This window comes from Epinephelus lanceolatus, chromosome 9 (genome assembly GCF_041903045.1).
Source record: "Epinephelus lanceolatus isolate andai-2023 chromosome 9, ASM4190304v1, whole genome shotgun sequence".
In the NCBI taxonomy this organism is placed as follows: domain Eukaryota; kingdom Metazoa; phylum Chordata; class Actinopteri; order Perciformes; family Serranidae; genus Epinephelus; species Epinephelus lanceolatus.
In genome coordinates this window covers 12,610,904-12,631,752 of record NC_135742.1, presented here as the reverse complement: position 1 = coordinate 12,631,752, position 20,849 = coordinate 12,610,904, and the positions used below count along the sequence as shown (strand labels likewise).

Below are 20,849 nucleotides of genomic sequence, written 5' to 3'. Positions count from 1 at the left end.
TGGCACACCCTAATATGATATGAGTTTTAAGTAAAGGCAGAACTCTGACCATCCATCAATACTGAGATGAAGTGTTCATTTTCCAAAATGTGATACATGGGGTACAAATTTACAGCCTCGATGACTCAAAGGCTACGTTCACACTACAAACCTTAGTGCTCAATTTGAATTTACTGCTCAGATCCAATTTTTTTGTTTGGCTGTTCACATTAACACATTATCAAATGTGGCAAACATCAAATATCAGTGTGGACTGGTCGCAGTCCAGAACTGACTCACACAGGCAAAAGAATAACTGATGTCACATGCAGCATGCTGTCTGGTTTCATTTATAAGTTGATGTGCAGCAGAAGCCAGCAAATTCACTAGCAGATTATAAGGATGAGGAAGAAGAGAGAGATTTTTAATTATGGTGCCTTGTGGAGCAATGACTGCTACTTCTGTATGGAGGTGTATCTGGTGGGATTATGTGAGTGGCTTCACTGAAACTGATGTCAAAGGCACCTGTCAGCACCTCCTCACAAGACTCCCACTAGTGCTGAATTTTAATAAATGTCAATCTAAAGCAATGTACACATAAGTGGCACAAATTAGAATTGAAAAGATCATATTCCATTTGTGCTGTTCACACTGTCATGACAAAACAGATCTGAGTCGCATATAAGCAAAAAAAAAAAAAAATCAAATGACGTAATTAAACCAGAACTGGTCTGTGCTGGGAATTTGATAATGTGTCTTCATTTCCACAGAAATTGATGAAGAAATGCAGAGTTTCAACATGCCACACACTCCATGTCTGACTCACATTATCGTTTCTCAAGTTTCTCCGTCAGCTGGACTCTGACATTGATGAGATTCAGTTTAGGAAACCATAAATGTTTTCGTCAAAATTTAACATAAGATTCTTGTCTTTTTACCAACAGAAAAGTCCTGCCTACTCGTGTGCAGGAACAATAAGGGCTCCGAATTGCCTCTGTCTCCGTCTCTACATCGACACAACATCAGTCAGATGGTTTTTCACAAGATCAGGAAAGAAGATCTGGAATTTGTAAGCTTAGTTTGCATTTTCAAGACTGTCATAAGTCTGTGTTCCCTCATCTGTCTAATAATTCTGTACATGTGCATCTTACCATCAAGTCATGCTCTGAATTAAATAAAAAATAAGCACCTGTTAAGGGTTAGAATTGAATTTTCATGATTGTTTAATTAAAACTGTCATAATGGTCTTCCTTTCAGATGGAGAGTCTTGGCCAAGGGACATTTACCAAGATCTTCAAAGGGGTGCGCAAAGAGCTGGGAGATTATGGACTCCACCAAACTGAAGTTGTCATGAAAGTCCTGGACAAGGCCCACAGGAACTACTCTGAGGTCTGTGGCTTCAAGAGCTGTGCACATTGTTTTATTTGCAGGGGGAATGTGGTTATTGGTAAAAACACAAAGAGTAAAACATATTGAAAGTTAAAGGAGATTTACCTACAGAGCATTTAGGCTGAAAAGGAAAGTTACAATGGTAACTACGGTTCTATGAGTCCTGGATGACCGCCAGAGGCGGTGCACAAGCACTGGATAACTCCGCCCGCGCTAGCGCATGTCGAGTACGAATATCAACAATGTCACCCGTGACCCCTGCATGAACTCCGGGAGGCTATATCTTCCAGTGTCAGCAGGTGATCTGTTCCCAAAATCTGCTCGCGAGCGCGCGAGGATTCAGAGTGACCGTAGTATTTCGTCCCTACTGACCGCCAGAGGCGGTGCATAAGCACTGGATGACACATACCAACAACGTCACGAAGAATCCCCCAGACCTACCTCACTGATCAGAAGTCCTGTGGCGGAGGACCACGCCCAACGGGTGGGGAGCAGCAACATTGAGGTGATAAAAGCGATGGAACGTGGAAGGCGACGCCCAAGAAGCCGCAGCACAGATGTCTTCCAGTGAAACACCCCTCAGAGCAGCCCAGGACGTGGAGACCCCCCGCGTCAAATGGCACCTGACCCCGGCTGGCAACGGACGACCAGTGACCCTGTAAGCATAGGAGATGGTATCCACAATCCAATGTGACAGGCGCTGTTTAGAGAGGGCACAACCTCTGTTATGACCCCCATAGCACACAAACAATTGGTCTGTTCGTCGCACAGGCGCAGTGGCATTGAGGTAAGTAGCCAGGGTCCGTACAGGACACAACAACTGTGCTCCACAGTCGGCCGACGGGGGGTCGAACTGAGCCAGATGAATCGGCCGGTTGAGATGGTTGCGTGGCAGCACCTTTGGCAGGAATGCAACGTTCGTCCAGAGAGTCACGCACGAACCATCCGGCCCCCAACGCAGGCAGGACTCACTGACAGAGAGAGCATGCAGCTCCCCAACCCGCTTTGCTGATGTGACAGCAAAGAGAAAGGCTGTCTTCATTGACAACCACTTAAGATCAGCCTGGGCTAAAGGGCGAGGAAGACAGGACATCCAGCACCAGGGAGAGATCCCATGCCGGAACCCTGGGGGCCACCGGAGGCCGCAGCCTCAGTGCCCCCCTGAGAAAAGAAGACACCAACCGCTGGCACCCCACGGTGGCATTCTCAACCAAAACATGTCGCGATGAAATTGCCGCCACATACACCCTCAAGGTGGAAGGAGTGCCACCGTCCTCCAAGAGAGACTGGAGAAACTCCAGAATGATGGCCACCGTACAAGAGGCGGGATCCTCCCCCCTGCCTGCACACCAGGCAGAGAACCTCCTCCACTTGCACTCATACTGGAGGTGGGTGGATGGTGCACGAACATGCGAAAAGGTGCACCTGACTGACTCAGTGCAAGCAGTCAGGAGCGGGTCGGGCCCTGCAGTGGCCAGACCCAAAGCTGGAGACGGCAGGGGTCGGGATCCGACCCCCCAGCTGTGACAGGAGATCCGTCCTCTCTGGGAGACGCCATGGTGAGCCGCAGCAAAGCCTCCGCAGCAGTGGAAACCAAATCCTCCCCGGCCAGAACAGGGCCACCAGGAGGAGACGGTGGCCCTGTTGAAGGACCCGCTGCAGCGTCGGGAGGATCAGAGGCAATGGCGGAAAGGCATACAGGAGGCCATCGGGCCACTCGTGCCCCAGGGCATCCCGTCCCAGAGGACCGTCCCCCTCTGTCCAGGAGAACCAGAGGGGACAATGAGTTGACTCCCTCGAGGCAAAAATGCCCCAGATCATCCCCACGACCTCCGGATGAAGCCTCCATTCCCCTGGAGGAGGCTTGTGTCGGGAAAGGAAGTCCGCCACCCGATTCTGGTCGCTGGACAGCCACACAGCCCACAGGCTGGACAGACGGGGAGCGGCCCATGTAAACAGGCGCCGGGACATACTTAACAGTCGCACCAACTTGGTGCCCCCCTGATGGTTGATCTGGGAGACAACAGCCTTGTTGTCTGACCGGATCAGCACGTTTCCCCTGCAGCCACATTTGGAGGGGGCGCAATGACAACAGGCCAGAAGGAATGGCCGTCGACACGGCCGTCAGCTTGCCCAGTAACCGAAGATGCATGACGAACGGCAGCCGCTTGCCTCTCCTGAAGAGAAGAAGGAGTCGGAGGATGTCGTCCACACGATGCTCTGACAGGTAGGCCCTCATGACCACAGAGTCCAGGACCAGACCTAGGCAGGCCGCCCGCTGGGTGGGGGCCAAACAGCTCTTCTCCACGTTGACCGTGAGGCCCAGCCGGGCCACGTGTGTCAGAAGGTGGGCTGTATCCTGGACCACCTGGGCCCGGGAAGGTGCGCACACCAGCCAATCGTCCAGGTATGGCAGCACCTTCATGCCCCCAGCCTGTAATGGCGCCAGAGCCGCTGCCACGCACCGGGTAAAGACCCTGGGAGACAGGGAGAGCCCAAAGGGGAGCATCCTGAACTGATAGTGGCGGCCCTGAAAGGCAAATCGCAAGAAGGGCTGATGATCAGCCGCAATGGGTACATGAAAGTACGCGTCCTTCAGGTCGATGGACGTGAACCACTGGCCTTGCCGGATCACGTGCATCACGTCCGCTGAGGTCAACGTATGGAACGGTAAAAACTTCAAGTACCTGTTTAGGCCACGTAGATCCAAGATGGGACGGAGTCCACCATCCTTCTTGCCGACAAGGAAGTAGGTCGAGTAGAGTCCCCCGGGTTGAAGGAGGGGGTCCACCGGTGTGATGGCGCCCTTGTCCAGGAGGGTGGACAGCTCCTGGGCTAAGGCTTGGGCCTTGGCCGAGTCGTTGATGACCGTCATGGTGACCCGGCCAAAGGCTGGGGCCGGCGTCAGAACTGCAATTCGTAACCCGGGGTCAGGGTGGCAACTACCCAGGGGTCTGGCAAGCAGGCAGCCCAGTGACTGAGCTGCTGCTGGGAAAAGCAGCCGACGATCGGCCCCGTGGCCCTAGCGCCGAGGCCCCCGGCCCCTGAAGGAGCCGGTAGTGCGGCGGTCGGGCTTGGGGTCCTGAGGCTTCCGAGGTGAGCGGTGCAGAGTGGAACGAAAGTCACCCGCTGACTTCCACTCGTCCCGCCGTTGCCGTTGGCCACCCCGGGGAGATTGTCGTGGAGGAACCTGAGGGGCAGATGGAGCTGCCCATGGAAACAGGTGCTCTCTTATGGAGGCTCGCAAGCCGCCGCCTGGTGTCGCTGGCCTCAGCGGTGTGGTCCAGTGCGTCCAGAGCAGCAGAGCCAAACAGCTCCCCAGGTTCTGCTGGCACCTGGCGAAGGACCCTATGAGTCGCCTCTGTCAGAGGTGACTGTGCCAACCAGACATGACGGCAAGTGTGGACAAGCGTTGACATTAGCCGTCCCAGCTCCCTCGTCTAGTAGGCAAAAGCCTGCAGTGACGCATCACACATGTCGCGCACGGAGTCGTCCACCTGTGCATCCTGCAGGGAGGCTGAGAGGGCAAGGAGTAAGTGGGAGAGGGTGTTCCCCAAGCGGCAGACACGTGCTGCTGTGTTGCAGGCTTTGCAGATGTAATCGTCCGTAACTTTACACTGCGCAGAAAGGCACTTAGGGTCGGACTTCATCGCCTCATCCGGAGCCACAATCAAGGCCGCGATTGGAGGCTCAACCGCCGGCATGTGGAGGAGCCCCACCGACTTGGCATCCTCCATGGCAGCCAAGGCCCGATCATCCGACCCCGGCCTGGTGAGGGCTGAAGTGTCCCTCCAACAGGAGTGCAGCTCCTTCAAGAAGTCCGGAGAATGCGGCACTGTAAACCTCGCCGGGGGAGGGTTGCGCCTATGGAACGCACTGGGAGCCTGCCCCCTGGCTCGGGGCATTGAGCTGTAGACATGCCAGGGCTGCTCGGATGATTGCCCCCATGGAGGAGTCATCAGACCCCCGCCGAGAACTCTGGGCAGAGGAACGGGAGGAGCCTGCCGCCATCAGAGGGGCCGGACTACCCTGTGAGTCCCGGAACTGACTCGACAAAGCTACGATGGAAAGCGCATCGTCCAGTGGCAGTGGTGACTCCTGGGCCGGCACAACAGCAGGAGGTGCCACCCCACCAGCAGGCTGGAGATTCATGAGGAGCGCCTTCATGTGCTCCATGTCAGCAGCCAAGCGGTCGACCTTGGAGGAGAGCCGGCCCTTCGCCGCCGTCTTCCTCCTTTTTGCGGGAGCACCGTTCCCGCTCCGTGTGGCGGTCCTCTTGTGTGCAGGAGCCCCACAGAAGTCCGCCCTCTCAGACTGGAAGGAAGGGAGGCAGGCTGGAGGACCCAGTTGGGCCAGTCGGGCCAACCTCACTGACTGAGGCATGATACTGCAGTTCATGCAGGCCTCGTCAGTGAGGGCCTCCTGCAGGTGGTCCACGCCAAGACAGGCCACATAGTGGTCATGGCCGTCTTCAGGCTCAAGGAGGGTCATGCAGTTGACACAGGCGTGCTCCAGCCGCAACCAGGTGGAGAAGCCAGTGAGGAGCCCAGAAAAGTATGACACTGCCGGGAGCGGAAACGTCAATACAACTGAACAAAACCACCAGACCAAGTTGGGATAGGGGGCGGGCACGCAACCGTCACCAACAAGGTTATCAGCCTTCTTCCTTTTCCGACTTTTTTTTTTTTTTTTAAATATTATATATCTATGTATGTATATAAGTCTGACAAACACAACTGAGCTGGGAGAGGGTAGCAGAAACACCACCGTCACCAATCACAATTGAATCCTTCACTTTGAATCCCAAACTGCAAAAAAAAACCAGAACACAGTTATCAGAATTCAACTTCCACTGACCTGCTCACACAGCCTTCAGCAGCTGCAGGCAATGCTGGGAGCGGGGGGCAGGGACGCCGCCATACCAGCAAAGCCACAATACCAGAGCAGGGACAACGACATACATGCAATCGTGCAACACGCTGGCCGCAGCCCCTCGGAGGACGAGCGTCAGCCCGTTACTCCCACCACAGAGGCACGAGGCTGCCCAGGGCCAGCAACACATGAAACCAACAGCAAACACTTACGTACACCTCGACGCGCGATCGCGAGAAGAATGAAGGAACAGATCACCTGCTGACACCGGAAGATATAGCCTCCCGGAGTTCATGCAGGGGTCACGGGTGACATTGTTGATATTCGTACTCGACATGCGCTAGCGCGGGCGGAGTTATCCAGTGCTTATGCACCGCCTCTGGCGGTCAGTAGGGACAAAATAGAACTGCTGCTTTATTCAGGCAGTGACTGATCATGTATTTCATTTCGGTAGGTTTGTAGCCCTTTTCTCAATATTCCTTTTATTAGCATTCGGTCTGCGGTGAATCACACCAGTGTAGAGCTGAAATTATTTATCCACTCATTTTCTTTACCAGATTTTTTTATCCATAAACAAGAAAATGTTGCAGTCATTTTGTCAAACATTCACTGCTTTGAGCCATTTTTCACGATTTTATAGACAAAACCGTTAATCAAGAAAATACTCAATAGATTAAAGGTTAGGTTCACAATTTTTTAAGCCTCAAGTTTATCATGTCAGCTGTCTACATGTTGTGTTTTTTTAAGCCAGAAGTGACCATATTCGGGTAAGAGGCTAGAGCTGTGAAGGACTGAGGGGTGGATCTGACTGAGCGGAGGACACTATCAGCAGACAGCCTGTTGTTTAAAGCTCCCTAACTTAATTATGCATAACTTTAAGCCTTAATAAAATGTAAATGAGTGAGTTATAAGAAAATGTACCCCTACACAGTTGTCAGGAAGGATGAAATTAACTATAGAGATCAACACTGTTTTTGTACCAGGCTGTAAACATGTTTATTTCTGCTGTGAAATAGGGTATTTTAACATAGGGTTCTATGTGGATTGACTGGCTTCTGGAGCCAGTCTCAAGTGGCCGTTTGAGCTTTGAGCCGTTTGAGTTTTTGGCACCTGTGTTGGCTCCATTTTTTAGAGGCTGCCACTTAATTAGAACCATTAAGAAATTCCTCATTAACTTCTAATGTGAGTGATGGGGCACAAAATCCACAGTTAACATGAAGCTTATATAAATCATGCAGATTATCTTCCAAAGTTGCAGTGTTTTAAGTACAAGTAACCTCTTTTTGTTACTATCCTTTCACTGCAGCTCAACAGGGAAACACGTCTGGTAAAAACATTAAGAGGGAATCGTATACTAAATAGAAGAAGAAAAAAACTTGAATGTAGGAGGACATCCACACAATGTGTTTAAATGCCCAGACAAACCAAACTGACATCAAAGAACCAGTGGCGACAGAGGCCAACAGTTGTGTCGCCTCACACCACATCCTAAAAGTTGCATGTGAATATACACCACAGAGACTACAGCTAACAGTATGTTATTTCTGGAAATGGGAAGGAAGTAACTCTCCGTAACAGCAGACGGCAGTAGTTTGTATTCAGCGTTGAAAAAGGGAAACCTGAAGACCGACATGAGGTATTCAAGACCCTCGTCAGCCAGTCAGCACATTAACAACACAACCCAGTGTTAAAAGAACAAATGACTTGTAACTAAAACATTTTCGAACTGTTTCTGCTAAAAAGCTCAATGGCTAAAAAAAATAATTACCTAATATAACAAGTTTGTTTTAATCTCACGCCCTCTTGAATTTAGGTCTTTTGTTTACTTTCCTCACTTCTGTTTCTCTTCTTGTGCACTGAGCTAAACTGCCAATTAGAGTAATTTTTTTCTTTTCTGACGGACTCAGCTGTTTCAGATGCTTTCCGTTGGCCCAACATTGACTCACAGTTGACCAACAGCTTGGTGTGTTAGGGCCCTAACTGAGACTTTTGACTGTCGATTTTGTCTCCCATCACTTACATTGAATGTGCATCAGAAAGGGATTTTTTTCAACGACCAGTATGATCATTAGCTGTTTTTGGTGTACCTTGTTGTCTATCAGGAACACATAAATAATTCTCTTTCTATCTTCTCTCATCCTACAGTCTTTCTTTGAAGCTGCCAGCATGATGAGCCAGTTGTCCCACAAGCACCTGATCCTTAACTATGGTGTGTGTGTCTGCGGAGAGGAAAGTAAGTCAGACACGCTCTCAACTTTTTTTCTCGTGAATATTTTATCATCTTGCCGTAGCAACAGTGATTTAACCAGTCGTTTTAAAGCAAAGCAAAGTGATAGTTCCAACTACCAATGGTGTATCACATTACTCAAGGTAAACAAGGACTTCTAGCCAATCAGAGGCAGAGTAGGGCGGGCCTTAAGTTTTCACAGTCTCTCATTCAGTCACGCCACGGACACACCGGACGCAGAACCGAAGCGCTGCGCCCAGCAGCGGAGGCAGTTTTCAGTCGGCGTCCATGTTAACCTATCTGACTGTCCACGCAGGCCGGTGAGCAGAGCGGAGCGCCCGCAAAGGCTCGCGCACTGCAGCGCTTCAGTTCGGCATCTGGTCTATTTTTCACACAAGCCGTGAGCGCCTCTGTCAAGCTGGATAGAGCGGATCATACCAAACAGGAAGTCGGACACAGAAAAGACGAGAGAATCTGGCCAATTTTCAAAATAAAATAAATTTAAAAAATAAAAGCCTGTTTAATTATGATGTTGCTTGTCTGTCTATAAATATTTGTTCAGTTTGGTCTAGACACAAGAGAGATGAAAACACACACACACACACACACACACACACAAAGAGAGAGAGAGAAATGGTTGGGGGTTGCAGTTCACACATACAGAAGGAGAAAGAGGTGGTGTGGTAGAGATAAGTGAGATAATTTGTGAAGCCACCAATGAGTTGTCACTTGCAAATTAGCTGTCAGATAGAAGATGCTCCTTGGTGTCAGACGTCGTGAGTTCAAGTTTCAACTGATGTAAAACGTACATTTTAATGCGTTCTTGTTGTCTTCCTATTCTGCCACTTGTTGCTCAGAATTGCCTGAAATTGCCCGGCCCCAACCATTTTGTAGTAGCTGATGACCATATTTTCCTTTTTTGCTGAACTGTTCATATTTCATTATTAAAAACCTTGACATTGTTATTCTAGCTCCTTGATGTGATACTTGATTGATACTCTCAAAGTGCACCAGATTAATTCATTTAGACGTCAAATGTTCAAAATTTTCTTCCGGGGGGGCATGCCCCCGGACCCCCCTAGCGCAGAAGGCCCTCTAAAAAAATTTCACAGGATTTTTTTCTTGCTTCAAGCCCTGAATGATGTCAAGAGTCTACCATGCTCCACTATAGTCTTGACCAGAGTCCATAGGCTTGAGACTCAGAGCAGTGATTAAAACCATGGGCATGGTGGGCTATTCTTAGGAGGATTACAATACCCTGCCCCAGAAACTTTGACCTGCCCTGCTATTCACCTCAGAGGACTTCTGCAGCAACTGTAGGCTTTTGTTTAGGCGCACGTGCCTGCTTTGCTTTCTGTTTATATTACTATTTATATTATGATATTATCAGAATTGGCATTAGTTTATTGGAATTTCAATATGACTTGTAAAGAAAAATTCTTGTTATTTACTGTATTAGTATTTTTGTTATTGTTTTTTGAGTTTCTCTCTGCGTATTTGGTAACTAAATGTGCTTTCACACCTGCCCTGTTTGGTTTGGCTCAGTCGAACTCTAGTTTGTTTGCCCCCTAATGTGGTTTGTTTGGGCAGGTGTGAACACAGCAATCACACTCAGGTGCGCACCAAAACAGCCGGACCGAGACCTTCTGGAACAGGTGGTCTCAGTCCGGTTACAAATGAACTCTGGTGCGGTTCATTTGTGGTGAGAACGTGTTTCGACCTGGATCTGAACCAACTGCAGTCACATGACACATTGTTTGGGTTAAACATGAGCATGTTACAGTCCTGGAGGATTATTAATGTGCACCTCCTCCTGTACTGCCTTAATATGCACCAACCTGCGTAGTTGTCCCTCCATTGTGACATTAGAAAGTGTCACATTTATCTTGCAAGTGTATTCTTCTTCAATGTTTTGTTTACTTCCTGGATTTTTCCCACATGTAAATTCTGACCAATCAAGAGCATCTTTCTCACGCAAGATATTTTATCTGGTCCGTTTGTAAATGCTGCTATGAGAACACGAACCAACTCTAGGCAATTATGCACCTTTGTAACAAAATGAATCCCTGATTCAGACCAAAGCAAGACAACTCTAGATCTGAAAGCACCCTGAAATGTAAATTCTGGGGTAATTATCTGTACTAGACCCATAAGGATGTGATAATTTTCCAGCTTAATTACAATATAACATTTTACAGCTGTTTAACAACTAAATATTGAATACTCCAGTGTTGCTTTTAAAGTTAGAAAACCATTGTGGAGGATTTAGATGAGCCGCCCTTGACTAACTATAAATCAACCAAGCAGAGTCAGAAATTTAGACCCGCCAAATGCAAGTAAATTTTCCATTTGGGGAGTAAATCTTGGAAGGATATCTGCGTGTTATAAAAAACTATGCTGAGAGTCTCTATTGTGTTTTGGTGTCATAAGGGCACGTCGAAAATAACAGTTGATATTGAAAAATGAAACACAGGCATTAAAATGATCGTTACTTTATTTCGATATATATATCTTTTGCATTCTGATGCATTTTTCAATGGCAACACAAAACACAAAGAGATAATGTAAATATCCTAGTCAGATTCTCGACTGTCTTTTATAAAGACACTTTATTCCTTCTCTGTGGCTTTGGTTGCAAAGTGGATCAGGAGGGTACTAACATTATGATGGATATGTTTAAGACCTGGGGTTGTAATTGCAAACTTTCACTCATTTTTAATCTTGACTGAAAAACTGTTTTCTTTCAGATATCATGGTGCAGGAGTATGTGAAGTTTGGTTCTCTGGACACCTACCTGAAGAAGAACAAGAACTCAATAAACATCCTGTGGAAGCTGGAGGTGGCTAAGCAGCTGGCCTGGGCCATGAACTTCCTGGTAGGAATCTGTGTGTGGTGCCACATTTGATGCCAGCTCATTCAATGGATTGATGCTGATTGTTGGCATTTAATTTGGTACCAAAAAAAAAGGGACTGTAAGAAGAACGACTCCTTTCTCTGTGTTGCAAAGAGACTGATTTATCTCTTCCTCTCTGAACCTGCAGGAAGAAAAACATCTCGTCCATGGGAATGTCTGTGCTAAAAACGTTCTTCTGATCAGAGAGGACGACCGACGGGCTGGGAACCCCCCGTTCATCAAACTGAGTGACCCTGGCATCAGCATCACTGTCCTACCCAAAGAAAGTGAGTTCATGTCTGTCCTTAGCTGAACTGTAATGCTTCTCTTTAATCAGCAGGGGGCAGCTGTTAACAAGGTTGTAAATGCAATGAGATGGTACCTGCTTAAATCCACATGACAATGAGCATGGTTACATGCGCACAATAATCAGATAACTGTGAATAATCAGGTAATGGTAATAATCCGATTTGACACGTTTACATGCACTTCAATAATCTGATAATCAGAAAAACCTGGTTTACATGATTCAGTCCTTCAGTTGGATTTCTCCTCAAGTACATGACATAAAACTCAAACTTCCTGTTACAGTAGGTACTCATATCCTTGACAATAATACTAAGTCATATATTTGCAGAATAAAGCACTCATCATGCTGACAGCTTATATTCTTACAGTACTGTTTGTTTTTATCATTAACAAATACATGTGAGAGCATTCTAATGTGTAGTTTATCAATGTGGAGCCAGTTTTACATACTTTGGGTAGATTCATAGTAAAAGTACTGCAAAGTGCAATATACAAGTGTATTGTATATAAATTTGTCACACAAAGTGCATAACATATAAGTAAGATAAAATAAAAGTGACAATTTAAACACTGAGAATATAAAAATATATTATTTTATGTAAAATCTTTATCTGAAAGGAAACAAAAGCTGTCAGATTAACGTAGTGGAGTAGAAAGTACAATATTTCCCTCTAAAATGTCGTGGAGTGGGAGTATAAAATAGCAAAACCCGAAAGAAACCAGATTAAAGATAAAAGCTAGGTGTGTTTATCTGATTTCTCATAATCAGATAATGGCTTTTATCTGATGAAGCCGATGGGATTATGCTGTTTACATGACCACGTGAATAATCAGGTAACTCCAGAAATCAGATAATGATCGGTTTATTAGTGTGCATGTAAACGCGCTCATTGCTTCATTTTGGTGCTTGCTTAGTTACAGAAAACATAGGTAAAATTAGGTAGTAGGCTACTAGAATAAAGAAGAAGAAGAGTTTTGTTATACAACAAGGGATTCTTTAGTGCATGTAATCAAACTGGCAGCTTTAACTGAATAAACTGAAGTTTTCCCTAAAAATGTCAGTGCTTTAACTGAAAATGAAGATTATGCTAACATTGGTGGGTTAAATGTTTTTGTGTGTGCTCAGTCCTGATTGAGAGGATCCCTTGGGTGCCCCCTGAGTGTGTCGAGGACACTGCCAACATGAGCCTGGCTGCAGACAAGTGGAGCTTTGGCACCACACTGTGGGAGATCTGCAGTGGTGGGGAGAAACCTTTAGCAACACTTGACAACTCTAAGGTAGGGATGGGTGGTATGACCTGACATATATATTCAGGGGGTCTAAGGGTCCTTAAAAAGTCTTAAAATGTCTTAAATTCAATGTTGCAACTAAAGCTCTCACATTATGTGCATCAATCTACATACCATGTATTCTGCATGCAGCTGCGTGCACTAGACTGTGACCCCTCTACAAAAATCAGTTCAGCAGGAATACACAAATCGTCACACATTGTCACTAGACTAACCCTTAATGCTGTCTCACAGAAAACCCTGTTCTATGAGGACCACCACCAGCTTCCTGCACCAAAGTGGACCGAACTGGCAAATCTGATAACCAGCTGCATGGACTATGAGCCCACATTCAGGCCCACATTTCGTGCCATTATCCGTGACCTCCACAGCCTCTTCACACCAGGTTGGTGTATACAGCCCTAATGGCATCTCGACAGGGAATCTAGGTCACACCAGTGTTGAATCTCAAATGTCCTCAGACACACACACCCTCCTTACGTAAGACATATTTATCTTGCTGTCCTCAGAAACATGACAGTGAACACGGAGTCCTGGGTTCTGTCTTTATCAAGTCATTCCCTGCTATTTCAAATAAGGGATACTGTTAAAGTTCTAAAGCATTTAATGTTGTCCAACTAAAATTCAGATGAGATAGAAATATCAATTTCCTTTCTGTATGATTAGTGCAGAGATTGGTCCAATACACCATTAGCCCAGCTTGGAGCTGTTGATTTACATGATTTCTGTCCATTCATCTCTCCACTGTACATGATTTTTGTCTTTGTGTCCCCAGACTATGAGTTGATTGTGGATAGTGACGTCCTGCCAAACAGGACAACGGGCTCCGGCTGGTCCACTGGAGGTTTTGAGAGTCAGGAGCCGGCTCAGTTTGAAGAAAGACACCTTATATTCCTACAGCAGCTGGGCAAGGTATGAACAACTGTGGAAACTGCTTTATAAGAGCAAATCAGCCATGTTAATGAGCTAATACTTGTGTCCTATATTCCTGTCACAGCAAGTTTTCTTTACTTTTGACTTAGACCCACATGATTCTGGAAGAACTGAGAATAATTTGGATTTGTCACTCTGATTTGAGATTTTCTGACAGAAACAGAAACATTTTAATAAATGACCTTAATTATATACCATAATTATTTTTAAATGCACCATTTTCAAGATGGTGCAGTTATTGCTGGATACGTTGTATCTGAAATTCTAGAGGTTAAAGGGATAGTTCAGATCTTTTGAAGTGGGGTGGTATGAGTTAGTTATCCTTAGTCAGTGTGTTACATACAGTAGATGTCAGTCGGCACACTCCCAGTTTGGAGAAGCAGGCAGGAGTATCACCACTGAAGCCAAGCAATGTACTGGTGTAGACAGGGGCAGTAACATAATGCATTTTAGCCTCCTAAAAAAAAAATCCTGCCGGAAAAAAAAAAATCAATAAGTTCAAGAATACGCTATCATTTAAATACAAAATATAAAAATAAGTAAAGTTAAATAAAAAATCGAACTGTGAGTAAAAAACGGTGGCTCATTTAAGCTGCTCTTCTCTTTCAGGGAAATTTTGGCAGCGTGGAGATGTGTCGATATGACCCGCTTCAGGACAACACTGGAGAGGTCGTGGCTGTGAAGAAACTCCAGCACAGCACCGCAGAGCACATACGAGACTTTGAGCGAGAGATCGAGATCCTGAAATCTCTGCAACATGAAAACATCGTCAAGTACAAAGGCGTTTGCTACAGTGCAGGTACAGCTGACCTGCAGTTAATACTTTCATGCTCCTAATGATCCAGAACTGAAAAGATTTTTTGATTTGGAAGGATACTTTGAAAATTTATCTTAAAAGGTTTTGCACACGTCCTCTACAAATATGCCACTTAAACTAAATTGTCCTGCCTATATAACGTATATGTTCATTGTATGTTTTCACCAGTTTCATTGACAAGCAAAACAAAACTTTGGTTGAAAAGTTTGCACCAAACTCTGTTATATTATCAGTATGTTTACTCTCACCATACTTTCTATTAACCAGCCATATTGCACAGTAAATGCAGTATATTTTGCATCAAATATGGTAGGAAGTACAAAGGTCCTCACAAAATAAATGTTATTATAGTTGGACATCCAAAAAATATAGCCTCATTGTATCCCTCCCTACTTAATGATAAACAAGCTACATCGAAAAATTACTATTTTGCTACTACCTAATCTCAGTCAGGGTTCCTGCAGTTTACTAAAGAGTCTTAACTGAGTATGGTACACTTTGAGATGTCAGCCAGTGAAATGTTTGCAGGTTTAAGACTTTTGTGGCTGCTCAGTCCTCTTAGTAACACAGTTTCTTTGTTGACATCTCTCAGGGCGACGAAATCTCCGTCTTGTCATGGAATATTTGCCCTTTGGAAGTCTGCGAGATTACCTCATGAAAAACAAGGAGAGGATCGACCACAAGAAGCTTGTGCATTACACTTCTCAGATCTGCAAGGTACTTTCCTTGGTCCAGTTTTTTTTGTTTACTGCTGATCACCTGTGCTGCAGATGCAAAAATGTTTTTTCTCTGTGTGTTCACAGGGTATGGAGTACCTGTCAAGTAAGAGGTATATCCACAGAGACCTGGCTACTCGGAATATCCTTGTGGAGAGTGAGCTGAGGGTGAAGATCGGAGATTTCGGCCTCACCAAAGTTCTGCCTCAGGACAAGGAGTACTACATGGTCAAAGAGCCAGGAGAGAGTCCCATATTCTGGTCAGACTCCAAACTTCTGTCATTTTATTCTTTTTGGTAGTTCTCTGCAAAGCTTCACCCTCTGAAGAAGTGGGATTTTATTTTAGAAATCAAAATCAGCTTTTTGACGCAGTGTTTCCTGTTGTAGTGTTAATTCAAGTTAGGAATACTCCTATAATTATTTTAGTTTTGATTTGTATTTGCTGTGGTATTGTTTTGGAATCAAAACTGCAATACCTGTCCTAGCTTTGAAATTGACTTGTAAACTTATGACCCTCAGTGACAGGACAGACAGTCACACAGCGTGTTATTTTGTAGGTATGCTCCTGAGTCGCTGACTGAGAGCAAGTTCTCTGTGGCGTCAGATGTCTGGAGTTTTGGAGTGGTGCTTTATGAGCTCTTCACGCACAGCGACAAGAACTCTAGCCCCCCTGCAGTAAGTGATAACACAAATACTCTTTCACCACCCAGCTTCATTTATCTTCAGTCTTTGCTCGACTGAGTGTAGACATCAGTAATAGGATTACTTGGAAAGTGCTGAGCACATTAAAAATAAATTCCCAGTAATTTATTGTGCAGTTTTGTTTTAATGGTAAACAAAAAGGGTTATTGACAAACATTGCAGCAGCTTCCTTCACATCGACCTAATGATACCAGGGTTATCTCTGTTGTATACATGAAACAGAAAACCTAAGATTTAAGCACATTGTTATTGTGTTTTTCCAGCAAACTGTACATTGTTTTCTCTCTATAACATTCCATTTTTAATTTAGGAAAATATGTAGGAGGTGTGCCACACAGTGGTCTAGAGACTAAAGGCTCGGACATACTTTATGAATTCAACCTCCGCGGACAGCTGCAGTCTTGTGGATGTGCACACGGTTCTTTTCAAAGGACAGCTGACAGTCTGTGTCAGCCCCTGGTAGTGAACAGGAGGGCTGGGAGGTCAGCTTACCTTCCTGCTGCCGAAAATGAAAATGAAACTAAGAAGACACAGCTGGGTCTGGAGCCGGCTGGCTTGACCGCAGTGTTTTGGACTAGACTGGAGTGTAGAAAAAGATATTGGAGCAAGCACAGCTGCTCGCTACATATACAGTCCACACGGTCACAAAAATAGGTTGCACACAGGCATTCACATGGGGTCCATGCAGACATGGATTGATGATGATACTTACATCACGCTGACTAAAGAGAGGACCCTGTCAGACTCTCACAGACCTGGAAACTATGAATTGGCCTTTAATGCACTGAAAGTGACGACTGATGCACCTCATTCGACATCCATTAATTGGCTCTGACACACCAACGCCAACACCACAGAACCAGCAGTGGTCACACGTCATTTTTCAGACTCCTTTAGGATGCTACAGATGCTGATGGCAGCTGCCTGTGAGGAAATCTTATGCCCAGCTTCCAAAATAAGAACTACTGTAAAATCAGGCTCAATATGGATATATCATGTCTATTAATATGACAGTTAGGGCAGTATGAGCACTGAATGCTTCACATGAAGATACACATAATGAACATAAAACAGACAAGGCAATTCAGTGTAAGGGGACATTTAAAAACAGTTTATAACAAGGATTAACTGATTCAACAATTTTCATTTAAAAGTGGTGGTGATTTGAGAAGGAACTAATTGAAATCTTTTATAGTATTTCTTCTTGTGTCACCTTTAACAGGGTTCCTACACAAGTATGGAAAGTATGGAAATAAATTTGATCAATTTCCAGGTATTAAAAAGTGTGGAAAATGAAAAATAAAGTATGGAAAAATATTTATGTTTCCAGACTATTACCACTGTTCTAAAATACTGTTTTCTAAAACAGAAAATTAGGTATTTCCAAAAATAATTTAATCAATCCGGATCATGTTTTATGCTGGGCCAAGCACAGTTTGTGTGAGAGCAAATATCTCAGGAAACATACCGCCCCTTTTACCTGTTTGACAAGTGGTATGTCCAGTCTGCTGCCCCTTGACCCTCCTCCAGCCCCCCAGGTATCAAGTTTCACTCCCAACACTGAGTTTCACGTGGTTCACAATGGGTAGATGCAAGTTTTTGGATGGATGGCTTGACAATACCATATATAAATACTGGTTGGCCAAGGATTCCCAATTCACACACAGAGCTAGATGCAAGCTTTGTGTGAAATCGTTTGACATCGCCAACATGGGGGAGAAGGCGAATCTGAGCCACAGGAAAGGAAAAAACACCGACCTCTCGTTACTGCATCGCTTGCACCCAGAGTCCCAACCTTTTTGCCTCAGCCCAGACATTGAACTTACCTGAGTTTTTATTTGTATGCCATTATGGTACTTGGCTACAATCACCTATTAAGAATGATTAAATATGATGTGAAATATGATACACTGATATATTTACTCAGATGTCGCATATTCTCTGGGAAAAAAAACAAAACAAAAAACGCAGAGAAGTCTGGAAATTAGGGTATGAAAAAGTATGGAATTTTGAAATTCCAAATGTGTAGGAACCCTGATTTAAGGCCTTCAGACGTCATTAACAGTCAGAGCCGGTAATTCCCATCAGGCACAGACTCACCAACAGACATCAATTAACTGACTGTCATCAATAAATAATGCCATGTTGACTCTAATAGTTTGCCATGTTGACTCTAATAACCGGAGTTTATGTTGCTCCACGTTTTACGTCATGTGTGTATGAAGTTACAGTTACCTTTTTTACATTTGGAGTAATTTTGATTATCTGCAAGGATCTTCCTCTTTTCTGTAAATCAAATAGATTTTAAATCAGTTTTTGTCTTGGCTGTCACCGCTCTCCTCAGGTTTTTATGTCCATGATGGGGAATGACAAGCAGGGACAGCTGATTGTCTATCACCTCATTGAGCTCCTCAAATCAGGCAGCAGGCTGCCTCAACCTCTCGGGTGTCCCACAGAGGTAAGAACATGCACTGCTGTTTCCTGTCTGACTGGACCCACTCGTCAAACACATATACACTTACATACAGTTTAGATTTATACTGGGACTCATGCAAACACACACCTTGTCATTTCTAAAACATGAACATACACATGTGTTAGTCTGTTTTATCTGTTATGTTGTATTCAGTTGTTTGGTTTGTTGTTTTAACCCAAATCTCAAAGCCTCCACAGGAACAGGAGCAAATTAGTTAGGGTCCAGGTTATGCCACATTTTCCTCACTGCTTCTTGGTCAAACAGCTCTCTAAAGGCTTTTGACAAATGCCGAAAAGTAGTCTGTGTAGAAGTGTGATTGACACAACCTGAGGTCTTATTTATTTTTAAACATGCGCAAGTTTTGATGAAAAATACGCACTGCAGCTCAACCTATTTGGCACCGGTTTTGCAAGAAATTCAAACCATTTAAACTATTACCTGTTGTTGGATTGGCCCAGTAGACAAATGGTTAAGACATCAATTAACTGCAACAACAGTGGTTTGACAACCACCCAAGGGGGCTTTGTTGCACGTCATGCCTTTCCCATTTTTCCACATTAAAAAAAAAAAACACTGTTACCTTTGCCATCAGGAGAGACTGGCCTGTAATGATTTTGTTTGCTCATGTCAATAACTCATTCCTTCCTGCTCTTCCTCTCAGATACATGAGATCATGGAGGAATGCTGGGACAACGACCCCGGTTTGCGTCCATCTTTCAAGGAACTTGCCCTGCGCATCGACCTGTTCAGGGACAGTAAGGAGTTTTAGACAGAGAAATCACCCAAAGTGCCCTGCTCCTGTTCAGCCAAGTCACTCTTAACAGTGTTGCCCTATTTGTGGCAAAGGGACAAAGGCCAAAACGAGGTCCTGCTCCTGCTGAGTGCCAGCATGTGGCGAGGCAGATTGTGACTGGAAGAGCGGTGGTTCGAAAATAGGACCAGCTCAGAAACTACTGCCAAGGTGCCTTTAGCAAGGCACCCCAACCCTGATTTTAATAGTGGAGCAGAATGGAAGCAGAGGCTTGGATGCAAAGAACTGTTGAAGGTGATGTTGGTTCGGTCAGACGTCTTGGATAAAGTTTTAAAAGAGGAGTTCGAAAGTTTGTGGAGACTGTGAGTAGAGTATTGCCAGGCCTAAAGCTAGAGATGCTTGTGTCAAACAAGCTCTGTGTGTCTAAGTGTGTGTGCGCGTGTGTGAGAGAGAGAGCGTGTGTGTTCATACAGACAGCTAGCAGGGCTAGCTCTTGCCACCCCCTTGTACCCCTCAACTGAAGAGAAATGGTCTAATAAGAGCTGAGTGTTTTCTATGTATGTGTGTATATACCTACAGTATATTTGTGTACATATGTCCAGAAAAATTTTATAATTTTTTAAAATGAAAATATCGTAAATACTATATTTGAACTGCAAGCAAGATGTCAGTATAAATGAAGTACATACAAAAGGTGATTTAAAAATCTGTTATTGTTTTATGTTTTCATTGTGAGAGGTGGTGTGCATATTAAAGAACAGTTTAATTCAATCTGTATCTGTTAAGCAAATTCTTCTTCCACATTCAACTGGACAGCTCCGAAGGCAACACTCGTTGGTTTACATTCACCCTGCTCAAATTTCTGTCAGTGTGTCAAGTGTCTTTACTCATTTTAAGAATGTTGTCCACTTAGTTGAGTTGAGTGTTTGAAATGCTGCAACAGAAAGACTTCAGGGAATTGTAAAAGTATCCATTACATATTTAAGCTGCAGTCCACATACATTATTAATCCTTGCAGTGTGCACTAACCCAGAGCATGTTACATAACTGCAGTAACAGAGACCATGAGCTGAGCGGAGCTGCCTTTTACAGCTGGACTTAAATGTCACTGAGAGGCACTTTGGTTTACAGACACTAGAGTGGTCAAGTTTATAAATAATACAAAGAAAGAAAGAAAAGAGAACAATGAATACTTGAAAAATAAGTTTGTAACTAGCACCAGTGGTGAAGATAAACGAAATACTGGCACATTTATTTAGAGCTGCAATTACTAATCGATTAGTTGACAACTATTAAATTAATCGGCATCTAATTTGATTATTGATTCATCAGTTTGAGTAATTCTTGAAGAAAAAAGAAGTCAAAATCCTCTGATTCCAGCTTCTTAAATGTGAATATTTTCTGGTTTCTTTACTCATCTGTGACAGTAAACTGAAGATCTTTAGGTTGTGGACAAAACAAGACATTTGAGGACGTCATCTCAGGCTTTAGGAAA

General features: G+C 44.7%; 1 protein-coding gene across 1 annotated transcript in view; it reads left to right on the top strand.

The window, feature by feature from the left end:
• The window catches only part of jak2b (Janus kinase 2b), a 32,539-nt gene extending 12,414 nt beyond the window's left edge, over positions 1-20,125 (top strand). Inside the window, exons 11-24 of the mRNA XM_033619893.2 lie at positions 924-1,048; positions 1,237-1,368; positions 8,386-8,473; positions 11,215-11,342; positions 11,509-11,647; positions 12,796-12,947; positions 13,194-13,344; positions 13,735-13,871; positions 14,502-14,691; positions 15,302-15,426; positions 15,513-15,685; positions 15,983-16,100; positions 18,472-18,585; positions 19,265-20,125. Coding sequence (XP_033475784.1) covers positions 924-1,048; positions 1,237-1,368; positions 8,386-8,473; positions 11,215-11,342; positions 11,509-11,647; positions 12,796-12,947; positions 13,194-13,344; positions 13,735-13,871; positions 14,502-14,691; positions 15,302-15,426; positions 15,513-15,685; positions 15,983-16,100; positions 18,472-18,585; positions 19,265-19,372 — 1,880 coding nt within the window. The 3' untranslated portion in view covers positions 19,373-20,125. The remainder of the gene's footprint in view (positions 1-923; positions 1,049-1,236; positions 1,369-8,385; positions 8,474-11,214; positions 11,343-11,508; positions 11,648-12,795; positions 12,948-13,193; positions 13,345-13,734; positions 13,872-14,501; positions 14,692-15,301; positions 15,427-15,512; positions 15,686-15,982; positions 16,101-18,471; positions 18,586-19,264) is intronic.
• Positions 20,126-20,849: the final 724 nt, after the last annotated feature.